Source organism: Gobio gobio, assembly GCF_949357685.1.
Source record: "Gobio gobio genome assembly, chromosome: 9".
NCBI lineage: Eukaryota > Metazoa > Chordata > Actinopteri > Cypriniformes > Gobionidae > Gobio > Gobio gobio.
This window is the reverse complement of record NC_137115.1, coordinates 34,860,083-34,873,872: the sequence shown is the minus strand read 5'-3', so window position 1 is coordinate 34,873,872 and position 13,790 is coordinate 34,860,083. Positions and strand designations below refer to the sequence as shown.

The 13,790-nt window shown below is 39.0% G+C and overlaps 1 protein-coding gene across 7 annotated transcripts in view; it reads left to right on the top strand.

The window, feature by feature from the left end:
• Positions 1-13,690, top strand: part of frmd4a (FERM domain containing 4A) — a 93,236-nt gene extending 79,546 nt beyond the window's left edge. For 5 of the 7 annotated variants that reach the window (XM_079825360.1, XM_079825359.1, XM_079825358.1 and 2 more), the window contains 9 exons: positions 1,989-2,122; positions 2,714-2,836; positions 3,449-3,680; positions 3,927-3,983; positions 4,389-4,626; positions 4,718-4,873; positions 5,453-6,285; positions 7,364-7,460; positions 11,059-13,690. In XM_079825360.1, coding sequence (XP_079681486.1) covers positions 1,989-2,122; positions 2,714-2,836; positions 3,449-3,680; positions 3,927-3,983; positions 4,389-4,626; positions 4,718-4,873; positions 5,453-6,285; positions 7,364-7,460; positions 11,059-11,164 — 1,976 coding nt within the window. In that variant the 3' untranslated portion in view covers positions 11,165-13,690. Of the gene's footprint in view, positions 1-1,988; positions 2,123-2,713; positions 2,837-3,448; positions 3,681-3,926; positions 3,984-4,388; positions 4,627-4,717; positions 4,874-5,452; positions 6,286-7,363; positions 7,461-8,250; positions 8,319-11,058 lie in introns of all 7 variants that reach the window. The other 2 variants (XM_079825361.1, XM_079825363.1) reach the window with 1 other exon arrangement.
• Positions 13,691-13,790: the final 100 nt, after the last annotated feature.

Sequence of the window (13,790 nt, the reverse complement as noted above, 5' to 3'; positions counted from 1 at the left end):
AAAACAATGTCCCTCTGTTGCACTGACAGAATTATGCAGTGTTTTGTGTGTCGTGCGGCATGATGCCTTTCTTTGCAGTAGATTTGCTTCATAGGTTCACTACAGGAAAGTTCTGCCCCTCTGGAGTTCCCATGAACCCCACCCATAACTGATTTTCTCTTAACGTCTTTCTTTTCACATCTTTGTGCTGGACGTTTTCCAATGGGAAGCAAAAATGATTTATTTAGCTTCTCAGCAAATCCAGACTTGGTGGAGTGGAAAAGCTGTTTGCAGCTAAATTCTCCTGTCTCTCACACACACAGGAACTTGGAGACAAGAATTCCCACTCTGCTTCACTCGTATGTTCAGTGATTCTGGGAAGACAGCTGTTTAAATGTGCCATTAGAAGTGCTCACCTCACAGCTGGTTTTGGAGCTTATAGTCGATATGACATTAAAAGGGATCTTGCTTACTTTATTTTATACATGTCACTGGTCCTATCATAGACAAGTTTTAAATGTTGATTTATTTATTTTTACTCCGAAATACACTACCGTTCAAAAGTTTGGGGCATGTACGATTTTTTTAATGTTTTTGTAAGAAAATCTCTTATGCTCACCAATGCTGCATTTATTTGATAAAAATACTTTAAAAACAGTAATATTGTGAAATATTATCACAATTTAAAATACCTGTTTTCTATTTGAATATATTTTAAATATTTATAATTTATTCTCACCAAGGTTGCATTTATTTGATCAAAAATACAGTAATGTTGTGAAATATTATTACTATTATTATATTATTTAGAATATCTGGTTTCCGTTTTAATACATTTTAAAATGTAATTTATTCTTGTGATGCAAAGCTGAATTTTCAGCATCATTTCTCCAGTCTTCAGTCACATGATCCTTCAGAAATCATTCTAATATGCTGATTTTGCTGCTCAAGAAACATTTCTTATTATTATTAATGTTCGAAACAGTTGTGCTGTTTAATATTTTGTGGAAACCGTGATACATTTTTCGTGATTCTTTGATGAATAGAAAGTTCAGAAGAACAGCATTTATTTGAAATCTTTTGTAACAGTATAACTGTCTGTAGTGTCACCTTTGATCAATTGAATGCACCCTTGCCGAATAAAAGTATTAATATCTTAAAAATGACACTCTTACTGACCCCAACAGTAGTGTATGTTACAATATGGTAGATTGCCAAATGCCATGCCATATTGTCGGATTTATAGTGACACAGGACAAGCTTAGGTTTCAGGGCTTTTGTGCAGCCCTAGACCAAAGACACAGACACACACACATAGCAGGCTTGATTGGACACTAGCGACACAGCCAGTGACCCCTGCCATATTCTCTCTTAATTATTGCCGACCCTTAACTGATTCCCAGACAGCTGCGTGCCCACTCACACACACACTCATTACCCCTTTCGAAACACACCAGGCACATCATATTCCTCTGCAGAGATGCAGGAAACTGTTCATGATGCTACAGTTTCAGTGTGAGAAAACACAGTCATTCACAGTGTCACAAACACCCAGTTTTCCCAGAGGGTAAACAAACACTGATTTAATGTCTTAAGCATTGTCTTTTGATATTAAGGTGTTATGTAATCCTTTCCAATCTTTCCAAAAAATTTCCACTGGCTTCCTTGTAAACATCTCAGGCTTTGAGGATTTGCTCCATGCTCTGATCCACATGGAGTTTCTGCTAAACAATGCTGCCCCAATTAGGACCCTTTGTTCAGTTTTGTCCGGAAACACACACACACTTTGCCCCTTTCAGAGCGTCGAAAGAGGTGAAGTACACACCCTCTCACTGAGCGAGAAGGTCAGTCTGATTGTTTAAGCTGAAGTCTGGAGCTGCTGATGCTTGTTTAACCTTTAAATATGTTTGATCTTTGACCTTTAGGTTACACGCACTCATACGTACTTGGTAAAATGTGACTTATGTCAATCCTAGATTTGATCTAACCCAGTGTGTGTGTGTTTGTAGGCTCTCAAGAGTCGGACAGCTCCCAGACCGCTAAGAAGGACATGTTGGCGGCTCTGAGGGCCAGACAGGAAGCACTGGAGGAGACGCTCAGACAGAGAATAGAGGAACTCAAGAGCATCTGCATCAGAGAAGCGGTAAGTACCGAAACAACCTTTCACTTCAGCATTTTGAAAACAAAACTTAACTTGAGTTAACTTGCTGTCTGCAATCTACATATACAGTTCTTTAAAGCATTTTTTTGTGCATTTGCTGGAGAAAACCAATCAATTTCACTCAATAATTTTGTGTGAAGAGTGTTTCAAATCATGAAAAGTATTTCAGATTAGCCACTTAGTTCTATTTACACTTAGAATTATTATTTTCTGATATACTTATAATTGTCATTTATTAACTCTCTCTGCTATGTTGCATTAACATTGAGCAATGCATTCTGGGATTGCATTATCCTATAAGTACACATGTAGTGCTGCTGTAGATTATGAACTAAACAAAGTATCTTATAAGGCAGCACACTTCTATTTGAAATAACCTTCACAATTCAAGCACAGTCAAGCAAGTCCGATTGCGAACAGTCAAGTCTGGATTTGCTGTTCACAAAGGTTTTGATCAGAACTTGTATCTAATCTCACACACTCGTGTATACCTGTATGAATAATTTTTACTTACACAATAATACTTACACAAACTGCTGTATCAAGAGTGTAACATAGTGTGATTTGTTTCAGGAGCTGACAGGAAAACTTCCAAAAGAGTACCCTCTAGACCCCGGCGAGGAGCCGCCCACCGTCAGACGCAAAATCGGCACAGCCTTCAAATTGGATGAGCAGAAGATCCTGCCCAAAGGAGAGGTCAGTGACATCCAACCTCATCTGACCCTTTGATCTTGACCTGGCTGAGTGGGCATCCTGTTTATTGTCTGATTTAGTTGGTACCATTCGAACTTCTGACCCCCTGACCACAGTGAATGCTGCACAATTGTTTCATCATAAAATGCCCTTTATGCCAAACTCGGACTCAGATGCTCATGTGTGTGTGCAGGGGTCTATAAATAGCTCCAATCTGGCATGATCAGAGGAAGTGGCGATAGTGCAGTGTATGTGTTGAGTGTCAGCCAAAGGAGCAGGATTACAAAACCCAAAAAAGACTTTAGCTGTGTGAATGTGTGTGTGAAAGAAGAAAACTGAAGTTGTATGATTTATATAGGAGGTTACAATGTCATCTTCGCCTCAGAGTGTATGTGCCTTTTGCTTGACTGATGATTGTTGATTTTGGGTGATTAATCGAAGGCATTGATAAGAGGCCACAATATCTCAATGTGTGCGTGAGAACTGGACAACTTGGCGCCCGTAGCTGTCTTGTTATTCTGAAGTGTGTGTTTGCAGTTTCACAAACTGAAGAATTTCATGTTTTTTGCTTAATTTACTCATTTTGTTTGTGTTTACCTCTGTGGTTTTTTTTAGGAAGAGGAATTGGAGCGTTTGGAAAGGGAATTTGCCATCCAGTCTCAGATAACGGAGGCGGCGCGGCGGTTAGCATCGGATCCTCACATCAGCAGCAAGAAGCTGAAGAAACAGAGGAAGACTTCGTATCTGAATGCCCTGAAGAAGCTGCAAGACATCGAGAACGGCATCAACGAGCACCGCGTTCGCTCCGGGAAGAAACCCACACAACGTGCCTCTCTCATCATAGAGGGTGAGGAATTACATTTGTAGTGTTACTGTGAGTTCATTAAGTGTTTCCTCTGTAAAGTCTTTCATGCTGAGAGCAAGAGTAATCGCACCTCCCCATAGACCTATAAAACAGTGTGAACGGATGTGTCTATGTGTGACCTCTGCTGCGAAAATTCACTCATGTTCACACTCAGGTTGCAGCGATTTGTTTGACATGTTGGTGTGTGGAAGATTTCGCTTTGTAATTGTCTTTGTCTTTGTTTGGCAGAAGCAAATATTGGCTCGGAGGACAGCTCGTTGTCTGATGCACTGGTGCTAGATGATGGTGAGTTTTGTACATTTTAGTTTAAGATTGGGTGTGGCCAGGTTAACCACGGTTTTACCATGGTTAAGAGGTTGTGTTTGGTGTTTCATAAAAGACAAAATAAATAATTATTTTGCTAAGTAATATAGTTTACAGATACAAACAGACATCATTGAAATATTATTGATATTCATTAATTTGGCTCATTAATATTAAGTATAGAATTTAATAGATTTTTTTTTTTTACAATAACTTCAAATATGGCTCATCTAATCAGATAATACACATCAAGCCATACTGTAAACTATTTTTTTATTATTATTATTTTAAATAGAATTTTCTTAATTTCTAACATTTAGCAATTTTGTCCACAAAAGTATAACAAACACATATAAAAATCTCAGTTCATCTCACTCTATGCTCCAGATGACCCCCAGGTGACAGGAACCCCCACATTCTCTCCAGCTGCCTCCCCACACAAAGGACTCCCTCCCCGACCCCCCTCCCACAGCCGGCCGCCTCCCCCCCAGTCCCTGGACGGACTGAGACACCTGCACTACCAGCGCAGCGACTACGACAAGTCCCCGATCAAACCCCGCATGTGGAGCGAAAGCTCATTAGACGAACCCTACGAACGGGTGAAGAAACGGTCCTCACACTCCAGGTACGGACCAAACCGAAAATTTGTGTTGTGCTTGGTATGAATAGTTTGGTATATAAATAAATAAATGAATTATTCTTTCCTCTTTCTGCAGTAGTCACAGGCGGTTCCCCAGCACAGGCAGCTGTGAGGCGGGAGGGAGCAACTCTCTCCAGAACAGCCCGGTGCGCTCCCTCCCTCACTGGAACAGCCAGTCCAGCATGCCCTCCACCCCTGACCTGCGAACACGGAGCTACGTCCACACAGCCAGGTGCTGCCACACTCTCTCGAATGTCCTCTGCTGCCAACATGAGAACATTTACCTATTGTTTTATTTAACATACTATTTACATAATTATATTTTTATGTGAAATAAATTAATTCTTATTTTATAGGAATCAGTCATAATTAAAATGAATTTAACTTTTTTAAATTGACATTTTAATTATAAAGTATACATTTGAAACAAACATAAAATCTATTTTTTTTATATAGAATTTATTTAAATAAAAAAAAAGTATGGCCAATCTTGAGTCATATTTGATGTTATTGTAAAACTATCTATTACATTACATTCTATACTAAATAATAATGAGCAAAATTAATGAATATTAATGAGGCAAATGTCTGTTTTGTATCTTTTTGTATTAAAAAAAAATAATAAATATATATATATATATATATATATATATATATATATATATATATATATATATATATATATATATATATATATATATATATATATATATATATATATAATTATTATTATTACTATTATTATTATTATTTTACAAATATAAAAAAATTCAAACAATCCACTAAAAGTCCGTTTTCTATTCTTTCTCAGTTTAACTCAGCCTTTCCGTGGCCGGAGTTCCAGTTTGGAGTCTCAGGGGAAGCTGCTGTCCTTGGAGCCAGACACAGAGACAGGACTTAGCCCTGACCTGTTTCTGTCAGGACCACCGAGGACAGGAAGCAATGGCTCTGTTGTCCCCGACGACTGCTCATCTTGCACCAGCCACTCCAGCTCAGAACATTATTACCCCTCGTCCACCTCTAACCCCAACTACTGTACGCTGGCCGAGGACTCGCCATCCAAAGCCCGTCAGCGCCAGCGACAGCGCCACAAGTCCGCCGGACACCTGGGTGCGTCCAGTTCCGGGAGCATGCCCAATCTAGCAGCCCGTAACGGGAGCACCCACGGAGGAGTGTGCGGGAGCCACCAGGGTGTGTACCTCCACAGCCAGAGCCAGCCATCATCGCAGTACCGTATCAAAGAGTACCCGCTGTACACAGAGGGCAGCAGCCCCAATGCCGTGGTAGTCCGTAGCCTGGAAAATGACCAAGAGGGGCACTACAGCGTCAAGGCACAGTTCAAGACCTCCAACTCTTACACAGCTGGGGGGCTTTATAAGGAGGGGTGGGGCTCCGGGGAGGACGGGGAAGCGGGTGGCGGCAGCGGGAGGTTGACGCCCTCCCGCTCGCAGATTGTGAGGACTCCGTCTCTGGGCAGGGATGGAGGAGGAGGAGGGGGGCGGGCAGCGGTGTCAGAGGAGCTGAGGTGCTGGTACCAGCGCTCGTCTGGATCGCTAAAGGAGCACAGCCGCGTCACGCACACCAGCTCCAACGCTTCTGATGTCCGTGGAGGACGGATAGGGACGCTAGTGAAGGGATCACCAGGTAAGCAGGTCAAATATGAACTATGCAAAAAAATATATATGTATACCTGCTAGACCTCAATCAGAGTAAACGTCATGAATTAAACACAAACATGGTTCCAGATTGTGGCTCAAATTAATTGTTTAAAATATATAGCCACAATTCTATGCACGTAGAATAAGAATTTTCTTAGTGACTCTGTCTATACAATTCTCTTGTTTTATGCAACAAAGATTGTCTGATTAGCAGGCAACAGATTTGTCATACAGATTATTTTATCTGTGTTGAAGACACAATAGGGTTATTAGTTTGAATCAGACTCACTCAGAGTAATTAATGAATAAACTGCAAGTAATTTTTTTTTTTTTATGTCTGATTTCAGTTGAGCTGTTTTCTGTTGAGGTTTTTGACACTTAATTTAGTTCAGGCTATTGATTAACCATTGTATCAAACGACTCTATAGCTAGAAAAAGTTTATTTGAATCTGAACTAGCTCCTACTTATTTTTCATATTTTATTTAATTATTATTTTTTAAATATCTGGAGCCCATGGAAATGAAAATGAGGCTGAGAGAGAAAAAATGTCCACAACCCATGTTTTATGGTGTTTTCATTTATATAAAGTATCTTCAGTCACTGCATGATCAACATCGAGGTATCCAGTGGTAAATAAAATGTTGTAATTCTTCCCTCAAAACCTAATTTTCATTCACATTTTATTCACAAATCTGTCCTTTAAGTAAGGTCTGTACATTTCCCTTCATTGCGTACATGCTACTGTATGTGTGTGAAAGAGAGAGAGAAATAGTAGTGGAATAAGATTTATTTTATGTGTCAACTTCAGCGCATTGCTGTGAGCCGTGTGTGTGTATAGAGGCTGTCAGGGTGGTCTGGTCAGTGTGTGGGTGTGTGTCGTGGGGATTATCGCCTCCCTCTGGGTGGCAGAAACACTCCAAACCTTTTCCAGCATATCAAGAGGGTGTTGGCAGCAAGCAGTCAGCTTTATCTCCGACACATTCACCACGTGCATAAGCATATGTGTCTGTAGTTCAACAGTATGCATTAGTGTCTTATAGGAAAGTCTGTGTGTGTGTTTCAGCTGCATCTCCACACAGTCAGAGGAGTGGAACTCCCTGTAGTGAGCCTGCAGCTACGCCCCCCTGCAGCCCACAACACATACTCAATTGGCAGAGCGGGTAAGACATAGAATCAGTGTATTTATGCACGCAGTATATTTATTCTACGGTATTTATTAGAATATACAGAATATATATATATATATGTATGCTATGTAGTATATGTAATTAGTAGCTAGTCAATGTAAATAACACAAACTGTATATAACACTCTAGTATTGCAGTTGCTTGTTAGATACTGTGCTGCATCTCTGTAGTTTCTTAGATGGATTGAATGATCAAAATCCTTTAATACAACTAAATAAGTCACCAGAAGTAAAGCTAATAATTTTGTGCAACAACAAAAAAAATCACCTGTAATATTTGTCAGTGATATCACTCTAGATGCGAGTATGATTTTAGGGTAGGTTTATATGGTTCTCCATGCACTAAACTTTGACCAAGAATTTGAAGTATATGTACTTCAAAATGTCATTGTGCTATTCTTGTTGTTTTTCCAAGTTTGCACAATTGGCTTTGTTTTCTTGTAGATTGCACTTTGTTTGTCAGTAGGTATTTACTCCAAAGAACAGTCTAAATTCAGACATATTAGAGGATGTTGGTCAAAGTCTGGGCTATGGAGCATATTCTCTTGGTTTAGACGTTCACCTAACTGTACCAATGTTTTGTCTGTGTTGTTCACTTTAATATTGTGTAACAGAACTACCCCAGTGTCAAAATTAAATAACTCCCTCTTCATTAACTGATCACGACTACCCACAAACTCTAACCTCTCTCTCTCTCTCTCTCTCTCTCTCTCTTTGTGTCTCACTAACCCACCTCTGCCTGAATGTGTGTTTTCTTGGGGCAGTGAAACGACTGAAAGTTCTCCTACTGAAGACCGTTCTCCCTCTCACCAAAGCACTGACCAGTAGAGAGGTACACTCTCTCTCTCTCTCTCTCTCTCTCTCTCTCTCTCTCTCTCTCTCTCTCTCTCTCTCTCTCAGCATGTTCTGTATCTCACTCTTTCACTCCTTCACCTCTCTGATTGTGTCATTTTCTTGTGTTGGAATGTAACTTGTTACTAAATTTGTCAAAATACAAATTTTATTATAGCGTATTTCATTATAAAATTAGTAGGGAGGCAACAACCCCTTAAAAACTAAGGTCTATGACTAAAGGTTTGTATCACAAAACTAAAAAAATTAAAAAATAATTTTATAACATGGTTAATGTTTTATAAATATTTATATTTATTACATTTTTTAAACAATTATTGTATTAAATATATCTTAAATATTACATTTAATATTAGAGTAATATAGAGTAAATTGAATATGTTTTACAAATTAAATGTAATTAATAGGGGTGTGACTATACTCTTAGCTCGCGATACAAGACGATACACGTTATTGGGTTCAAGAGGACGAGACGAGACATAATTTTAACACTACTTTTGGACTGGAAAAATTGTCTTTTATTCCACGGAAAGTCACAAAATGCAAAACAATATGATAATAAAAATAGACCTAAGTGAATTATAGCCTTAAAAAAAGACTTAGAAATGCATATACGAGGCAATAATAATTGAAAAAATAAAGTATCAAGAGCAAGAAATCATGTGTTTTTAGTGAACAGCACTGTTTAAATACATAATGTAATATATATATATATATATATTTATATATATATATATATATATATATATATATATATATATATATATATATATATATATATATATATATATATAAACAATCTGTACTTTATATAAATATATATAAACTTCTGTACAATACACATTATAACAAATGCCTGCCAGCGGCCTGTAATTGTTGTTGTTACACTTTACAGCATCAAATGCTCATTTAATATTGGCCGAACAACAGTTAATTCAAATTCAAATGGTGCATGTTGCACTCCCAGATGAACATTATCAGCAACCCAAACTCACAGCATATGCAGAAATGAAGTTTGTTAACCGAGCTGCTAAGACGCGCTCCACAAATGACAACACTGCAACAGCGCATATTTATTTAAAGGGTTAGTTCACCCAAAAATGACATTTTTCTCATTAGTTACTCGCCTCATGTCATAACCACGTTCATCTTCGGAACACAAATCCGAGAGCATGCCCAGAGTAGTTTTTTATTATTAAAACGACTGCTTTATGTTTTTAAAGCTAAGATAAATCTACTCTTTAAAACTACTTTTTTGAGAGAGCTCTCTGACCCCAGAAAGGTAGAAAAGACATTGTCAATTTATCAAAATTATTTATGATGCTGCTCACTTTATTTAAGCAATTCATCTAGATTATCACCATTATATTAGGTTTCTGGTTCAAATGTAATTGATTCATGTTAAACTGACTTTGACATAATGTTTTCATTTTGAAATAACATGTTTCAATCAAGTAACCCAAAGAAACAAGACTTTCACTTCCCATCATGCGTTGCAAAGGTGCTGAATTCGGAGAGTAAATGTTTAAATAAAGTGCAATTTGATGCATTTTTAACAAGATGAGAAAATTGAGAGACTTTTTAATGCTTAATGTTTTGTTATGTTGGTATTTAAAAGTTTGTGTTATGTTAGTGTTTTTGGAGGTTACCAATGTGGTGAAGTGTAGAGCATGTGCTTGGGGTGAGGACCTACTAATAACTATAAAGTTGTTTTAATAATAAAAAACTACTCTGGGCATGCCATGGATGTAAAGAAACCATCTTCTGGCTAGCCAATAAAATCTTGTAAAAGGTTTTGTAAATGCACTCGAAAGCTATTCTTTGAATTAATGTAATTAAATCATGGAAAGGATTTGCTTTCTTTCAGCATTAAGCACTTTTGTTAGGCTAACTTAAATAAATTAGTTAGTCCAAAACATTGCAAATTAGTTGGGCTGACACTATTAAATTAAGCTGTGCCTAACCATAGTAAATAAGTTGAATCAACCTTAATAAATGAAGTTGACCCAACGTAAGTACATTCAATTGGAATAACAGAATTGCGTAATGCTGAAATAAAGCAAGTTAATCATGTGGAACTACTTTCCATGATTTTTTTTATGTTCATGAGTTCAGTGGTTCAACCTTAATTTTATGAAGCGACGAGAATACTTTTTTTGCGCAGAAAAACGAAAATAACTTTATTTAACAATCTCTTTCTTCCGTGTCACTCTCTTCCGAGTTCTATGGCAGAACAGCGGCTCACTATTGGCTGAGCGCCACATGCATCGTGGTGCTTGCGTGAATCGCGTAGGAGAGTGACACTAAAGAAAGAGATAGTTGAAAACAGTTATTTTTGTTTGCTTTTTGCACACAAAATTGTTTTGCGTCGCTTCATAACATTCCGGTTGAACCACTGTAGTCACATGGACTATTTTAACAATTTCTTTACAACCGTAGCTTTATCTTAGCTTTAAAAACATAAAGCAGTCGGGAACCATTGTTGGCCATGTCCATGTTTTAGCCTTTTCTGCACTGATTTTGGGGGGAAATTTGTGGAATTCTGCAGAATGTATTTAAATAGGCTAAAATGTATAAGGATCGTTGAAAGCGTGTTTAAGTTGATTCTGTATGTGAGCTTTCTGATAGAAATGTAAAGCTAGCTACAGTGATATAAATGGTTAAATGCACATATAAAATGTCAAGACATGTCTGACACTTATCTCGACTTCTCATTGCAGATCCCCGTTCACCGATAGTTGTTTCCTGAGCAGTCCCCTGTGCTCTGAGATAGCGGACGTACAGTGGTACGGGCGCGAGAAGGCAAAGCCGGGAACGCTCGTCTAAAGCATCATCCCTCATCCCTCTCTCTTTAAAAGAGTGTTCAGAAGGCAGGCCTGACCACAGTCTGGACCTCAACTCATCGGAACACACCTATGGCTGGAGCCAGTACCGCCTCGACCTCTCTTTCATCTCTGTCTGTCTGTATACGTGGCGGTACAGTGCTTATGAACTACGGGAATACAAGACTCTGAACGAACTGAGCTTGACCTTGTCTGACCCTCCCCCTCAGACTTTTGAACTTTGACCCAGTTAGCTGGCAGCCGGTTCCTCCGTATGCACAAACCCTCTGTGTTTTTTCCATCGCTGGAGTGATGTGCATAAGAGAGACATCTTATGCGCGTCGGACTATAAGTGAACCCCACTCGTGCACACATGCTCAAATAGACATTCGTCCCCTGCTGTCGTGTGTGTGTGTCTCTGCACTAATGTCAGAGAGCCGGCGTCGTTCTCTCTCATGCACATGACATGCACAAAAACACATTCCGATGGATTGCTTTGTCGTCAACCATCTTTGTAGATCTTTATGTTCTCGGTTCTGTTTAAAAAAACAAACAATATGTGACCACAAACCCTTCATCCTTCTCATTTGGACCGCAGCGCTCCATAAGCCCCTCCCTCTGTCTGTGGACTTTGATATTTTGTGAATAACAATAGAGCATTTAAAATGGCAGAAGCCTTTCTTCCGTCGGTCATCCTGGATTGGAAAACGAGCCCCGATATCATATCGCTCAAGATGGTGATGCCGCAAGCATCACAAACAAACAAGGAAATTCAAAACATTGTGGTCTTTGTACGTAATGTCGGTTTGTCATTCTCATTGGTTCTTGTCCAGAAAGTTCAACCATTTTTGCTGAACATTAGCTGACTTTTAGAAGCCATAGATGTACAACAAATCCGAAGCATTAGGTTAGAGGCATTAGCATGACCCTCGGCGTTGAACGACCAATCTGTGAAGTACTGCAACTCAGGACGCAACCGGTGTACTTTGCTACTACGGCAACTCGCCACCATGGTGCTCTGAGCCTGAACTGTACGTCCCACAATGCCCTGCTGTAAGCCCACACTGCATGCAGAACCGTCACAAACCCCCACGTATAGTGTTGTGACATCAGTGAAGTAACGAGACACACGAAAAAAAAAACCTTCTCCGAACACTCCTGGCCTTATCGGTATTCTGTTTTTATGTGTCTGTTTTTAATATTCAGGATTTTACTTAACTACAACACCACTATGACATCGCGTTCATATTTATAAAACCGTCAGACGTCAGATGAGCACAACACAACGTGGCACACCGACTCAATATTTCGTTACCTCTGCCCTGACCTGTTGAAGGCTTTCAGGAGAACAGCATTCCAGAATGTGACACGGTTAAAGCAGGTGCTTCGTTTTACAAGCGGCCGGTAAGAAACATAAGCTCAAACAATACAGGGTGTTTCATGCGTTCATCGTGCAGTCAACGAGATCCGAAACCACGTGTGCCCCTCGCCTCGGTCGCCTGACCGAGGAAAAACATCAAGCCATACCGCTAAAGACATTGTTACACACTCTGCAAGATACGAAAAATATCGTACGTGCAAAATACCTTAAGAAACAGGTAGCTAAAAGCACACCCTTTGCCATTACTATTCAGTAGAGCTGAACACAAGCAGTCGTTACAAATGAGTATTCAAAAGGGTCCAAATCACCAGACGCTAAAGCTAAACGTCATGCTCATTCAAGGGCCTAAAAGTAGTTTTTCTCGGCCCTAAAATGGATCGTTCATCTTTTTCGTGCATGCTCGGCACACTGTGTTATGCATCTTGATGTTGAAACTAAAACCCGGTGTGAAAACAGCCCTAGTCGAAAGTAAAACACCTCATCCGCGTGCGTCTACATGTAGAGGTCGTTCGGACCTCATACCCTCTTAGGCCAATGTGAGCTCACTCCTTTCGTCTACCTGTACTCGATAACAGAAATGTAAATCTTTTTATATTAAAAAAAAAAACTAACACATTTATCAACATTTATAGGCAGGACTGTGGAAACTGGGTTCTTTTAAAAGAAAAAGTAAAACCAATCATTTGATTTTTATAAATCGGTATTCGTTTTATTTTCGGGTCTTTAAGCTGGGAAAACGGCAACAACACGTTCAGGTGCTACAGGAAGACCAGATGCTGCTTTGGTTTCCTAGCTGTAGACTTTTCCGAACTGTTGTCCATAGTTTTAATACCAGTTGTGCAAAATGAAGGACTTTAGTTACTAAACTGTCTTACCACTTCATCTTGACAATAGAGCATGTTTCATGAGTTGCTTTTCAGATATAACCGGACACGATAAAATGGTGTTGTAGAAAAAAATTAAGTGGAATCGTTGGGCAGGTTAAATATAACCAAATTCCACAGTTAATTTATTCTTTTTTCTATTAAGAATTTGTATAGTAACATTTTTCAAAAACCGTGTTGTTGGCAACTGATACTGAATTTTCCAGATGAGAAATGTGGTGGTTCTTGAGATTCTGAAATAAATTATTGCTGAATGTTCGCTAAACCGAAGCGTGAAATCACTTTATTGCTATTGTTCAGATTGTGTCTCCAGTAACATGAATATGCACGGTTAATGTACATTAATCTTTATTCATAACGCAACA